At 45.1% G+C, this 15,521-nt stretch overlaps 1 protein-coding gene across 1 annotated transcript in view; it reads left to right on the top strand.

Annotated features, from left to right (window-relative positions):
- Window positions 1-963: 963 nt before the first annotated feature.
- wu:fb13g09 (ATP-binding cassette sub-family C member 5) overlaps window positions 964-15,521 on the top strand; it is a 56,192-nt gene continuing 41,634 nt past the window's right edge. The window contains exons 1-5 of the mRNA XM_056283653.1: window positions 964-1,134; window positions 1,315-1,389; window positions 3,493-3,681; window positions 4,400-4,555; window positions 15,148-15,295. Of these exons, the coding sequence (XP_056139628.1) occupies window positions 1,388-1,389; window positions 3,493-3,681; window positions 4,400-4,555; window positions 15,148-15,295 (495 nt within the window). The 5' untranslated portion in view covers window positions 964-1,134; window positions 1,315-1,387. The remainder of the gene's footprint in view (window positions 1,135-1,314; window positions 1,390-3,492; window positions 3,682-4,399; window positions 4,556-15,147; window positions 15,296-15,521) is intronic.

Below are 15,521 nucleotides of genomic sequence, written 5' to 3'. Positions count from 1 at the left end.
TATCATGCTTCACTACTCGGTGTTAAGCAACTTTTCCCAATCTACATAATTCACAACATAAAGCGCTTTGCAACAATGTTTTAGAAAAGTGCTGAATAGATAAAGTTATTATAATTTATATCATTATATTTAAACTTTTTTTGGGCAGTATCCGGGCTTTCCCTCCAGTTCAGATTTTTCTAATAGGTCCATATATTCTAATGTAGTGGTTTTGAGCTCCTCTACACTAACTTCAATAAACTGCTGTGTGTGCTATTCGGCAGAGAGAGCGAGAGAGGTGCTGCTGTTGAATCCCCAACTTTTATCGCTTGCTTTTGTCATGTTCTCCCGTGGTCGACCCAACGCACTGCAGTACACATCATCGGCTTTTAATCGACCTCCCTGCTTTGACCTATTGGGTTGAAGCTGTTCATGTAAGCTTGCGATGTTAAAACCTCTGAACATTTTAAAGTAATGACAGGTTTAAAGTCACGCCAAACACAAGAGAGGGCTGACTGCCGATCTGCAAGAAGCTGCTCGCCTGTCAGGCTTGCCCACATTCCTGTCAGACGCAGTCAACACAGCCCAGCCGGGGTGTTGAGACGCTACACCCACCCACGGCCTGTCAAGCAAAGCTTGATAAAGACAGGACACCAAAAACACCCAACACTTTTGTATCAGTGTCCTTCTCTTTCTTCCTCACGCCATGGACGAATGACGGCGGCGGAAGAGCGCTGCTTGACCAAAGTTTATTCGCCACCACAGATGACAGACGAACTCGTTTAAACCCACGTGGACGGACACGATTACACGATCAAGGTACATGGGAGGAGCCCTGTGCAACGTGAAAAGCGCATCCTTCGCCCTGGCACCTAAACTGACTATAAAGAGCAATGGAAGTCGTGGTAAGCCCGTGTTTACGTTCTCTTGCGCGTGCTGCCAAACACAGCCCCAGCAGAAACCTTACCGGGCCCTGACCGAGACTTGGCGCTGCGCGCCTCTGTCGTCTCTGTTTACGTTGTCGCTGCACGACGACGACTGTGCAAGCGGAAGCCGCAGTCGGCGGAGCCGGCCAGACGTCCAGTGGCCACCGGGAGTTCACACACCCACTCCGGGTACTGCCGGAGGAGTCCCCCCTTCACGCAGCCAATACACGTGAGGACCCGAGGTTTCCCCATGTTGCCTGCTTGTGTTTCCAACTGAGCGCCGCCGCAATGCTCTGCCCTGCTTTTAGGGAAGGTGTCAACATAAAGAAGCACATGCTGTAGGCGTTGTAATGGCAGACTTTAAAGAGAGGAACTGGTGTCACACTTAATTGCGTCCCCTCTCTCCCAGGGTTGAAGAAGTTCAAAAACTGCAAAGGTGACACGAGCCGAACTAGAGCCGAGCAGAGCAGGCGTCCACTTGAATGTAAGTGCATTCTGAATTAGCAAATAAACAAATTAAGGCATAAAAATGTTACTTTGTCGCCAGTAGTAGGCTTCTGCTGCCTAAACTGTGAATGATTATTGTAATGAGGATGATCATGCATTGAAGACTGTGGTACAAGGGAATCAAGATAATTTAGCCAGTAGTTCTAGTTATGGTAATATGGAAAACGTGCTGAAAGTGATTTCCTTAAAAAGAAAAACGCTGTTCCCAATGTGTGTTCCTCTCAATGATCAGAAATGTTTGTGGTCTGTCAAATGGAAATAATGATCGAGAAAGCATCAACAAATGTCACATAGTCCATGCTGAATGGCCTATTCAAACAGTTTTAATTCTAGGGATTGGGTTTGACTATTAATGTATTTACTTTTTTTGTTTATTTTGTTTGTTTGTTTGTTTCCTAGGGAAACTTAAATATTCAACCAGCAGCCATGCAGATTTTAAGGGAATACAAAACCAATGAATATTTATTTTGTTCATGTGTATAAGTCTGTGTTTTTGGGGCACGTTGTTCCTCCATTAGTAATAGCTAAACTTATTAACAGGCTCGACACTTAGTCCCAATTTCCTTGCTCCAGTTCTCAGTCATTTCATCACTTGTTAAGTAAATATTTTCTTAGGATGGTGGACCCACAACAGTTCACAGAGTGACCTACTCTACCTGTTTAGGCAGTGTATTCAAACAATCCAAAGTTGGCCTGGCAGGCTCATGCCAGAGACCCCGGCTTCTAGATTTGTTTGGTTTGGCCTGCGGAATGTAGGATTACGAAGTTTTGGGGATCACAGTTAGCCTCTTGCTGAAGACAGCAGTGAAAGGTTTGCAGCCAAGGTTCACAGCCTCGTGACAAACTTCACACGATAAAGGCAGAGTGAGTTGAAGAAGAAAACACAGCAAGGCTCTTTATGTATCTTCTCTATCTGCTACTGATTTCAGTCTCCTTTAGCAGCCAAGTTGTCACATAGACCCCTTTCTGCAATGTGTTTCAAAACAGAATACGATATGTATTCTGTTATGTTAGATTATTCTGTCTCCTTCCGCACTGGGCTGTCTGAATTACGACGCGTCACTGACCACATTATCAGAACTGTCAATCTGCAATCCGTCTGGTTGACCTTGTCGTGGGGCTTTGCCATAGAGGGGATCGGTGACAGTGTGAGAACGCACAGGCAGCTCAAATGTTGGCTCCCTCTGAAAGCCTACGAGCCAGCCGCCAGTACACTGTCTTTAAACGGATAAGCACTGAAATAGTATGTCGGAGCAGGGGCTCTAACCTCTGTGCAAGGTGAATTCTCAAGTCAAACTTCTACTCAGCTAAAATGGGAGGTGTCTCTTAATGGGACTCCCAGAAGAAAGTGCATGGGGATCACACATTTTTACTATGTCTCCTCTCATTCTCACTGAGAAGATCAGCTAGACGAGTCATGTCTGGGACTGCTTACCATTGATGAACTGATTCTCCTTTTAAAGCATTGCAGAGAAAGGCGGGGGGGGCATGCTGCATGGAACATGCATGCCTCTCAAACATTACAGGAATGATTAAGAGTGAATAAAAATTGTTCATAAATGGTGTCCGGGTAGTGTAGCAGTCTATTCTGTTGCCTACCAACACGGGGATCCCGGTTTGAATCCCCGTGTTGCCTCTGGCTTGGTCGGGAGTCCCTGCAGACACAACTGGCCGTGTCTGTGGGTGGGACGGCAGATGTGGGTATGTGTTCTGATCGCCGCACCAGCGCCTCCTCTGGTCGGTCGGGGCACCTGTTCAGGGGGGAGGGGGAACTGGGGGGAATAGTGCAGTACTCCCACGCGCTACGTCCCCCTGGTGAAACTCCTTACTGTCAGGTGAAAGGAAGCTGCTGGCGACTCCACATGTATCGGAGGAAGCATGTGGTAGTCTGCAGCCCTCCTTGGATCGGTAGAGGGGGTGGAGCAGCGACCGGGACAGCTCGGAAGAGTGGGGTAATTGGCCGGATACAATTGGGGAGAAAATCCCCCAAAAAAGAAAAAAAAATCATAAATATGAAGGGCTGCTCTTGTGACACTTCATAAACTTTGTTCTCAACACTGTCATGTTGTGCTTTCCTTAGGAAGGCAGCCATGTTTCCTGATGCCCTGGAAGCAGCTGGCCGGGTGGAGGGTTTGTCCCTCTCCTCCCCACAATCACCATTGGAGCCAGATGAAGAGGAGACAGAAACAGAAGTGGGTAGAGGACAAAAGAGAAGAGGCCGTTACCGGCACAGCCTGCAGCTACTGAAGCCCTTCAGGATAACACACAAGTAAACATTATAATAATGCCACCTGTAAGTTAGTTTGGTTAATTGGGGCAGTTTCACTGACAGCCAGCTAACCAACCAGTCAGACTGTCAGTTTAATGGAGCAACAAACTGGGGGGGCACCTCCGTAACTGAATGGTTACAGCTTATACCACATGATTGCAACATCGCCTGTTCGATTCCAGCCAGTGACCTTTGTTGCACATCATACCCCTCTGTCCCTCATTTCCTGTCTACCTCTTCACTGCACTGTCTAATAGAGGTAAAATACAAAAAAAAAATCTTGAAAAAAATAGTTTTTTTGGCAGGCAGGCTGACAAACAAACAGACACACACGCGCACAAAAGAGACCACATTAGTCGTGTTTGCAGCCTCTCTAATGTCCTGACTGTTAGTGAGCAGCAGGAGACCATGATAAGGGAGGGGAACTTATCCCCCTGCAGCAGACAGCTCTGTGTTTGAACACATACTGACTGATAAACTGCCCCACAGCTTCTGCTTTTTTCACTGCTGCCTCCGATTTCTGTGAAGGGCGTGCAAATTGCTGTTCAAACATCGTCGGCATGATTCACCTTTCATCAACTCAGCCACGCAAAGAGGCCTGCCTCCCCCACCACCACCCCTGTGTCTCCCCCAATATGGCACTTCTATGCGTGTCTGCATTTTTTAGGTATCTCACCTCTTCCTCTCTTTCTCTCCCTCTCTCTTTTTTCCGTTCCAGGCACCAGCACCCAGTCGATAATGCTGGCCTATTCTCCTTCATGACTCTGCACTGGCTCTCTCCACTGGCATGGAAAGCCTACAAAGCATCCAGTTTGTCCATCAATGATGTGTGGGGCTTGTCCTGCCATGAAGCCTCTGAAATCAACTGCCAGAGGTGAGACGTCTGTGACATTGATAGGATTTAACAGGCAAAAGTTCACCTGTGTTGATCCCAAATTATGCTTGTCACAAGAGCACCGATTGCAAAGTTGCTATCATGTCATCATGACCCCATATTTTGTCTTATGACTGTTCTGGGTTCCTTTCCTTTGGTTTTATGTCATTTGGCAAACTAGGACTTTAAGGCTGTTTTGCATTGTGCTCATTATAGGACTTAAAACATGTATTTAGAATGTCACCAAGCACCTCTATTTCACCAGGGCTGTAAGGGTTCACTGCGGTTGCCCCCCCTTCCCCTCCACACACGCACGCACACACGAACAAACACTAAAGACCTACTTTTCTTTCCCAGCACTGCATGTGAGCTAGGTACACATGGCAGGCTCTCTGGTAAAACACATTTTAACAGGAAAAATAGATGCCAGGTAAAGGTTGACTGTTTTGTAATCTGGGTTGTGCCGGGCTTTGCAACTCCTCCGTCGGGATTCCCTGTATGTGTGTGTTTGTGTGTAGCTGCACATGCAAATACAAGTTTGTGTGCATGTGTGTGTTCCCAAATATGATACTATGTGATACAATACAAATTTATTGTCAATTTACACTGAAATTCATTTTGCATCCTTGGGCAGTTCTGTTCAAGAGATTTACACACAGATTAAATATACGGTTACGCACAAGACACTTATCATAGACATACAAAACACGTCAAACAGTCATGACAATCAAACATATCACATTATATCATCTATATTCGGATCTCAGCAATGTTTGCAATGGTGATGGACAGGTTGACGGACAAGATCAGGCAGGAGTCTCCATGGACGATGATGTTCGCGGATGACATTGTGATCTGTAGCGAGAGTAGGGTGCAGGTTGAGGAGAGCCTGGAGAGGTGGAGGTATGCACTAGAGAGAAGAGGAATGAAAGTCAGTAGGAGCAAGACGGAATACCTATGCGTGAATGAGAGAGAGGACAGTGGAATGGTCAGGATGCAAGGAGTGGAGGTGACAAAGACATCTGAGTTTAAATACTTGGGGTCAACTGTCCAAAGTAACGGGGAGTGCAGTAGAGAGGTGAAAAAGAGAGTGCAGGCAGGTTGGAGTGGGTGGAGAAGTGTGTCAGGAGTGATTTGCGACAGAAGGGTACCAGCAAGAGTTAAAGGGAAAGTTTACAAGATGGTTGTGAGACCAGCTATGTTATATGGTTTGGAGACAGTGGCACTGACGAAAAGACAGGAGGCGGAGCTGGAGGTGGCAGAGTTGAAGATGCTAAGATTTTCACTGGGAGTAATGAAGAAGGACAGGATTAGGAAAGATTATATTAGAGGGACCGCTCAGGTTGGACGGTTTGGAGACAAAGCAAGAGAGGCAAGATTGAGATGGCTTGGACATGTGTGGAGGAGAGATGCTGAGTATATTGGGAGAAGGATGCTGAATATGGAGCTGCCAGGGAAGAGGAGAAGAGGAAGGCCAAAGAGGAGGTTTATGGATGTGGTGAGGGAAGACATGCAGGTGGCTGGTGTGACAGAGGAAGACGCAGAAGACAGGAAGAAATGGAAACGGATGATCCGCTGTGGCGACCCCTAATGGGAGCAGCCGAAAGTAGTAGTAGATTCGGATCTCAGCAGCATACTGATTTTGGTTTAGCAACAGGAAAGACTGATGTGTGAAAGAATTCTTCAGCCTATTGTGTTTCAATAGAGGGACTCTAAATTGCCTGTTAGAGACCAGAAGTTGGTATTCTCTGTTTCATATATGCAAGAGGTCAGAGGAGATACTGACCTGCTGTTGTTGCGAGTTGCTTGAAAGGAGTATGCAACATGTTGGCTAATAATATTTGCACAGATTTGGATTTGATTGTATAGTTTAGTTTTAAGTTTCATAGATAGGCTTCTGAACCAGGCCGTACTATTGCAGTATGACACTCTGAATGACTGATTTAAAAAAACAGAAAAATAATCTGGCTACTGGATCTAAAAGATCTGTGTCTACGAAGGAAGTAAATGCGCTACTGTATCTTCTTACAAATAAATTTTATATGAGAAGCCCATGATAAGGTGGCATCTATCATAACACCTGGATATTTGTATGAAGGGACTTGTTTAATTTCTACGTTGTGATTTGTCACTGGAGGCAGCTGTCAATCAGGAGAAAGGCCAAAAATAATTTCCTCTGTTTTATTAGTGTTGATAATAAGAGGATTTTTTTATCACACATTCAATTAGCAGGTCAACATTACACTGGTACAGTGGTTCAGTCTGGGGTCATCGCTGTCAGTCAGTAGAGATAGTAAGGGGGAATCACCAGAGTGTTTTAAAAGAAACTGGTTGGGCACATGGGTGGTGCATTCTGCAGTGTGCAATGTGAGCAACACAGGTGGGCTAATGTAGCCTTGAGAGGCTCCAACATTAGTCCCGAAAGTGCATAATTTACCTTAGCTAGCTGTATTTTGTTTGTAAGGAAAGAGTTGTACCAGTAAGTAAGTTTTGGATTCAACTGTGACTGAATCTTCATGGACAAGAGTAAATCAGGCAGAATTGTATTGAATACAGATGAAAAGTCCAGGAAAAGAGCTCTGGCATATGTTTTAGGCTTGATGAGGTGTTTGGAAATGAGATGCAAAAGCATGACAACTGCATCTTCCATGCTGCGACCTTGCTTGTAGGCAAATTGAAAAGGATCCTGTGTGATACCTATTGCTTTGTCTAGATGTTGGACCGTAATCTTTTCCAGTGATTTCATAACAAATTTGCTGTTGGGCAAGAATCATTGTGCTCTTTAAGACATTTTTTTTTTTGGGAGAGGTTTAATGTGAGATGTCTTCCAAGCTAGTGGAATGATGAGTGTTGACGGAGAGTTGAAAGATGGGTTGCCAGACAGGAGTAAAAAAAAAACAAGAGCACTGCTTGAGGCAGGGCCAAGGGCTTTCCCTGAGTTGGTTAATTGGAAGATGCACCCAACTTCATCCACAGTAATGATAACCATATCTGCACTAGTCAGTGTAAGAGTCTTAAATAGATCTGCACATTTTTCAGGGAAGAAATTATTTAGATGATGTGCAAACGCAAGTTCATTCTGTCACAATAGGTTTTTTCGAAGATGACATTCCCGTCATCTTCTTCATAGTGTCCCAGAGTGTTCTGGGGTCCAGATTCTGTCTGTGCACCTGTTCGGCCTCCCTGAGTTTCTTCTTTAACTCATTTTCCAACTGTTGGAGTTTGACAAAGTCTATATTTTTAAATGCTATTTTCCTGGTGTTGATATTCTTTTTGATATCTTTAGTCACACACAATTAATTATTTGGTTAGCTCTTTATCCTTTTGGAAGACTTAATCAGCTGTACGCAAAAATTAATATAGTCACTAATTACAGTGGTGGTTTCATCTAGAGAACTATTATGAAACGTTTCCCAGTCAGTCCAGTCAAAGCATGCTTTAGGCTCTCCCCTGGCTCACTACTCCTTAGTTTTATTTTGAAAACTGGAATTAAAACACACAACATTACAATCAGAGTTTTTGAGAGGAGGTCTGATTCTGGATTCATAAGCCATTTTAACTTTTACATAAAATTTATCTAGATCCTTCCTTGTCTGGTTTTTCACACACTGACTGACGGTAGCCAGGCAATGTACTGTCCAGATTACAGCGATTGAAGTGCCCCAGAACTACGGCTGGTGCATCAGGGTGTTTCTGCTGCAGTGTATGTACATTTTCTGCTATTGTAGCAGCTGCTTCTGCAGCACATACACCAAACACAGCAAGATACTGCCAAAGTCCCATGGTAAATAAAAAGGTCTCAATGTCATGCAAAGCATCTCAATATTGCAGTATGTGTGTGTCTGTGTCCATGTGCTTCTGCTGTCTCTGACCACATGTTTGCATGATTGGTCCCTCTCAGTGTTAATGTGCATGAAGGCTGATTGGTGAACATCTTGTGTCTGTGTCCCAGAGCAGGGAAGTGGCTTCTGCGGGACCAGAGGTCGCTAATAATAGCAGGGATTATAGATTAGAGTGAGAGTTGTTCCCGAACTGGTGAGTGGTTATGTCATTAAACCCCCCCCCCCACCTCAACCTGGGACACACCCTTTAAATCCGTCACACTCTTAAGCCGTCTCTTTGACTGCAGCCAGGTCACACTAGGCTACCGGCTTATAAAGTCATTGTGTACCTGGCAGACTAGACCTTAAGAAAGGCTTGTTTGTAATTCAATGTGAACCTGTGGGGACAATTTTAATGAGCATGAAAGAACGGTGTTCACAACTGGAGGTTTATGTGTTTGAGGGTTTCTGGCTCACAAAAAAAAAAAGACCACCATGCCTTTTCCATAACTCGTGTGGTGCAACAGACAGTCCCGTCGATAGGGCAGGGGGGATCTGTGGGGGAAGAAGTCCACTGCTGTGACTTGTAACAATCATAACAACTGTTTGAATGACATGCTCTGTTTGATGTCTTTTTTTATTTTAATTTTTCTCCTTTTTCCCCAATTTTACTTGGCTAATTATACTACCCCGTTGCTGCTCCACCCTCTCTGCTGATCTGGGGAGGGCTGCAGACTACCACATGCCTCTTCCGATACATATGGAGTTGCCAGCCACTTCTTTTCACCTGACAGTGAGGAGTTTCACCTGGGGGACGTAGCACGTAGGAGGATCACGCTATTCCCCCCAGTTCCCCCTCTTCCCCGAACAGGTGCCCCAACCAACCAGAGGAGGTGCTAGTGCAGCGACCAGGACACATACCCACATTCGGCTTCCCACCCGCAGACACAGCCAATTGACCTTTCGCAAAGTATCGCCCCAGAACAGTGCTTGTCCAATCCTACCTTAGCAACGGTCCATCAAGCTTTCAAACACACAACAAAATGCTGAAACGGTGTGCCTATGGGATCTGCAAATCGGATACTAGATATCTGAAAAGTTTGGAGGGGGTGTGATTTTCTTTCCCTACCTGAAACCCAGAACACAAGAAGCGCAATGTCAGCAATAGATTTCGCAGTATAGCAGACCCCATGGGCAGCTTAATCCATCCAAAATCAACAAAAATACCTGTCTGCTCCAAGCTAAGCTTGCTACTAGCTATTATTGATAGCTAATACAGCTAACGTATTATTACTGTTACTTTTACCCACACAATGCGCTGATTTCTTCCTTCATGTTTTGGTGTTTTCCGGCTACTTCTTGGATAGTTCTGAAATGCTTGACGGGCAGTAACTAAGGGGGGCGGGACTTTGCGAAAGGTCAATTGTGTCTGTAGGGATGCTCAACCAAGCTGGAGGCAACATGGGGATTCAAACTGGCGATCTCCGTGTTGGTAGGCAACGGAATAGACCGCTAGACTACCTGGATGCGTCTTAGTATTTTTTTTTGGTTAAAAAAAAGAAAGAAGAAGGAGGAGTTAGGTGTTGTTAAAGGATAATTCAATTTTTTGACAACCTGGGTCTTCTTTTTGTAGTTTTTGCCCTCATGCATATTGGTTTTGATATCCTTTTACTCACTGGCTTCATTTTGGAGATTTTAGACATGGGACCACTGCTGGATGCAACATGACAGCAGCATCTTGCAGAGCAACTGAACACAAGCCTTAAACCTGTCCTTTCAACAACAACTAAAAAAAAAAAAAAAAACCTAGGGCCACATTTAGGATGTGTACATCATTTCTCATTATGTATGACTCATTCCCACTTCCAAATATACAGTTTACATAATCGGGTTAAATTGGACTTGTTGAAACGTGTCTGATGCTCGTACTCATTGTTACATATGATGCAATTGTGATGTCAATGATATCATTACCAAATGCAAAATGGCAAAAACTATGAAAAGAAGACTAGGTTGTAAGTCATGCAAGGAGGAAAACTCTCTTTTTGGCTAGCCAAGTAATTTGGGGACCCCAGGCGGAGGTAGAATTCAATAACTTGCCAAAGCGTACTCCAGTTGGGAGAGTTTCCCATTACACTAAGGTAGTGCTGAGTGATATGGAAAATATTGTCACGATAATCACATGGAATTCTACATAGTATCGATATATTCACCGTATCTGCTTACATATGCAAATACACCATAATTAAGAATCCAGATGCTGTTCATCACATTGAACTATTTGGTAATATATGGTATCTCAGACCAGAACTAGTTTTCAATTGCACTCCTTCAAGTATCTCAGACCTCGTTTTGTGAGAAATTTTTGCTAAAAGATTCTCATTATTAATTTAGACAACAAAAATTGTGTATCATGATATGACAACATCTGAATTTCATCTCAATACAATACCATTGACAGACAATAAACAATATTTAGTTGTCCTACTAGAGAAGGTTAGATAGAAATTGTCCTGTAACAAGAGGCTCTCAGGTTCAAGCCCAGTAACCTTGTATTATGTAGAAGGGTCCTGAACAAAGACAAAAACATGTCTGTGTCCTTTTGGCAAGGAAAGTTGGCACTTGGGGGTGTCTTCCAATCACTGTAAGTGGCTCTGGATAAGGGCATGGGCTAAGGAAAGGCAGCAGCGGGTCATAAGCCTGTGTAAGCGATGGTATGTGTGAGCACTACAGAATATCCGGGATAGAGCAGGCTTTGAGGCTGTGTTTACATAGCAAGAACGGTTATGCAACCGCAATGCAAAGCGAAGACGGTTAGCATGAGGGGGGGAGTGGGACCAGTGTCCTGGGAGAGTTGACACTTGCGATTGCCCAGTGAGGTGTGAACTCTGGATGTGATGTTCTGACTGACACACCGCTGAAGCACCCATCTTCATTTGCAGTTTAGTTCGGTCAGTTGGACTCTGAATAGAAGATACGTACATGTCATGGAAAGTTAAGCCATGTTTGAAAGTAAAGCATGTCTCTCGTATTGTGTTGTTGATACCAGGTGCCGTCATATTCACTTGGAATGTACAGTTCTAAAAAAAAGGCATGCATGGGCCTGCATATACAATACACAAACATGCATACACTCATGCAAGTTCAGGCCCCATATCGTTGAATCTGAATTTTGCTTTAATATGCAACTTGAAAGGATCTGACTTTAAAGGATTTCAGTGTAACGACAGTGTATCAATATGAATTATAGTTTACACGTGTGTTAATCTTGATATACAGTGTCAGTGTGTCTTTATGCATGCTCAATAATCCAGGTAAGAAAATCGCAGAAAGGTGAATCAGTTCATCAGATGTTGTGTCCAGATGTTGAAGGGTATCCAGGTAGCATAGCGGTTGCCTACCAACACGGGGATCACCGGTTTGAATCCCCGTGTTACCTCTGGCTTGGTCGGGCATCCCTACAGACACAATTGGCCATATCTGCGGGTGAGAAGCCGGATGTGGGTATGTGTTCTGGTCGCTGCACTAGCACCTCCTCTGGTCAGTCAGAGCGGCTGTTCGGGGAGGAGGGGGAACTGGGGGGAATAGCGTGGCCCTCTCACGCGCTACGTCCCCCTGATGAAACTCCTCATTGTCAGGTTAAAAGACGTGGCTGGCGACTGACTCCACATGTATGGGAGGAGGCATGTGGCAGTCTGCAGCCCTCCCCGACTTGGCAGAGAGGGTGGAGCAGCAACCGGGATGACTTGGAGAGAGGGGTTATTGGGCAGGTACAAGTGGGGAGAAAAAGGGGGGGATAAGAAAACTGCTGTGTCCAAATGAACTGATTCTGATGAAAACCTTTCGAGTGATTTTTTTTTTTTTTTGCATTGTTCACTGACTGATTTGTTTAAACAAAGCTGCAAAAAGTCTTCACATTTGATGTCTCATTTTGGGTCACTTGAGCTGTGCTCTGTAGAGGCATTTGGGTGATAATAATTATAATTTCCTTGTTAGACTCATTGCTATTTGACTTCAAATGGTACTTAGATCAGGCTATGTGAGCATCTAGTTGGTTTAATGCTCTTTCTATCTCTGATAGGTTTTTAATAAAGACATTAAAGTCCAAATGTGTTTCTGCAGCTGTTCTGCTTCTCTTTTTGGAGTCATCAGCAGTGATGTATTTGGCCACACAAGATGGTTTACCCCTCTTTATGGGGCATTATAGAGCAATAAAACTACATTAGCAAATCTTTGATATGTTTGGTTATAGCTACCACAGTTATCGGTTGCATGATTCACAAATGAGGGACAGACTAACTAGCATTACAGGTCACCTTTTCTTTGGTGTTTAATCTGTGGTATCTTCATTGTCTTCACTCATCAGCGCATTCATTCATTTTTCTCTTGTGATTTTCAGCTGTTGTGAAAAGCAACTTGCCCCTCCACTCCGCCCGACCCCCAGCTGTTTTTATTTCTATCATCCTCACTTCCATAGCCAGTCAAATTGAGTGGTGTTTTCTTATGCAGCGTCCTAGTGTTTGATTAACCTAATTTAAAGGAAAAAAGAACAATAAAATGTGTTAATTTCACTTGTGATAACTTTGCCTGCAACAAATGTTCCTAGAAAGTCATTTGAGGGGCATCCAGGTAGCGTAGTGGTCTATTCCATTGCCTACCAACACGGGGGTCGCCGGTTCGAATCCCCGTATTACCTCCAGCTTGGTCGGGTGCCCCTACAGACACAATTGGCCATGTCTGTGGGTGGAAAGCCGGATGTGGGTATGTGTCCTGGTCACTGCACTAGCGCATCCTCTGGTCAGTCGGGGCGCCTGTTCTGGGGGGGAATAGCGTGATCCTCCCATATGCTACATCCCCCTGGCAAAACTCCTCACTGTCAGGTGAAAAGAAGCGGCTGGCGACTCCACATGTATCAGCAGAGGCATGTGGTAGTCTGCAGCCCTCCCCGGGTCGGCAGAGGGGGTGGAGCAATGACCAGGACAGCTCGGAAGAGTGGGGTAATTGGCCGAGTACAATTGGAGGGGGGAATCAAAACTCATTTCCTGACAATGTCTGAAAAGGGAGAAGTGGGGGAGGCACATAAAGTGATTTTGAATTAAATTACTTTAAGTGGTTGGCACGGTGGCGCAGTGGTTAATGCAGTGGCCTCACAACAAGAAGGTCCTGGGTTTGAACCTCGGGGTAGTCCAACGTTGGGGTCATCCCAGGTCATCATCTGTGTGGAGTTTGTCTGTTCTCCCCGTGTGTGCGTGGGTTTTCTCCGGGTGCTCCGGTTTCTTCCCACAGTCCAAAGACATGTAGGTCAGGTACACTCACTGGCCACTTTATTAGGTACACCTTGCTAGTACCGGGTTGGACCCCCTTTTGCCTTCAGAACTGCCTTAATCCTTCGTGGCATAGATTCAACAAGGTACTGGAAACATTCCTCAGAGAGTTTGGTCCATATTGACATGATAGCATCACACAGTTGCTGCAGATTTGTCGGCTGCACACCCATGATGCGAATCTCCCGGTCCACCACATCCCAAAGGTGCTCTATTGGATTGAGATCTGGTGACTGTGGAGGCCATTTGAGTACAGTGAACTCATTGTCATGTTCAAGAAACCAGTCTGAGATGATTCGAGCTTTATGACATGGCGCGTTATCCTGCTGGAAGTAGCCATCAGAAGATGGGAACACTGTGGTCATAAAGGGATGGACATGGTCAGCAACAATACTCAGGTAGGCTGTGGCGTTGACACGATGCTCAATTGGTACTAAGGGGCCCAAAGTGTGCCAAGAAAATATCCCCCACACCATTACACCACCACCACCAGCCTGAACCGTTGATACAAGGCAGGATGGATCCATGCTTTCATGTTGTTGACGCCAAATTCTGACCCTACCATCTGAATGTCGCAGCAGAAATCGAGACTCATCAGACCAGGCAACGTTTTACCAATCTTCTATTGTCCAATTTTGGTGAGCCTGTGCGAATTGTAGCCTCAGTTTCCTGTTCTTAGCTGACAGGAGTGGCACCCGGTGTGGTCTTCTGCTGCTGTAGCCCATCTGCCTAAAGGTTCGACGTGTTGTGCGTTCAGAGATGCTCTTCTGCATACCTCGGTTGTAATGAGTGGTTATTTGAGTTACTGTTGCCTTTCTATCAGCTCGAACCAGTCTGGCCATTCTCCTCTGACCTCTGGCATCAACAAGGCATTTTCACCCACAGAACTGCTGCTCACTGGATATTTTCTCTTTTTCGGACCATTCTCTATAAACCCTAGAGATGGTTGTGTGTGAAAATCCCAGTAGATCAGCAGTTTCTGAAATACTCAGACCAGCCCGTCTGGCACCAACAACCATGCCACATTCAAAGTCACTTAAATCACCTTTCTTCCCCATTCTGATGCTCGGTTTGGAGTGCAGCAGATCGTCTTGACCATGTCTACATGCCTAAATGCATTGAGTTGCTGCCATGTGATTGGCTGATTAGAAATTTGCGTTAACGAGCAGTTGGACAGGTGTGCCTAATAAAGTGGCCGGTGAGTGTATATCGGCCATACTAAAATTGTCCCTAGGTGTGAATGTCTCAGGCCTGTGATGGCCTGGTGGCCTGTCCAGGTTGTCTCCCCGCCTTCCTCCCAATGACTGCTGGGATAGGCTCCAGCATCCCACGACCCGAATTCGGATAAGCAGCTTGGATAATGGATGGATGGATGACTTTAAGTGTGATTGAAAAGTTCATGAGATTTGCTGACTTTTTTTGTTGTTGTTGGTTTGTCACTGCTCAGGCTGGAGTCCTTGTGGCATGATGAACTGAAGAAACGAGGACGCGAGGGGGCGTCCCTAACAAGAGTCCTCTGGAGGTTCTGCCAGACCCGCATGCTGGTGGCCATCTTCTGCCTCCTCCTCACAATGGTGGCAGGCTTTGTGGGACCTGTGAGTACCCTCCAAATCCTCCTGTCCTTTTTCTTTCTGTTGATTCGTCTAATGCGCCTTTGAGCATGGTCACTGGTGCAAAGTCCCAAGTCCGAGTATATTTTTCTGAAAATCGCTTTATCCTGTTTTACACCGGTCTCAAAATTGAAATGAAAACATACCAAGAGATTACAAAAGCTTTAGATAGTGAAACCCATATTAATACCACAGATTAGCTGGTTGGTAC

The sequence above is a fragment of the Lampris incognitus genome, chromosome 1, assembly GCF_029633865.1.
Source record: "Lampris incognitus isolate fLamInc1 chromosome 1, fLamInc1.hap2, whole genome shotgun sequence".
NCBI classification, from domain to species: Eukaryota; Metazoa; Chordata; class Actinopteri; order Lampriformes; family Lampridae; genus Lampris; species Lampris incognitus.
The sequence above is the reverse complement of the archived record's forward strand: the minus strand, read 5'-3'. Positions and strand labels throughout refer to the sequence as shown.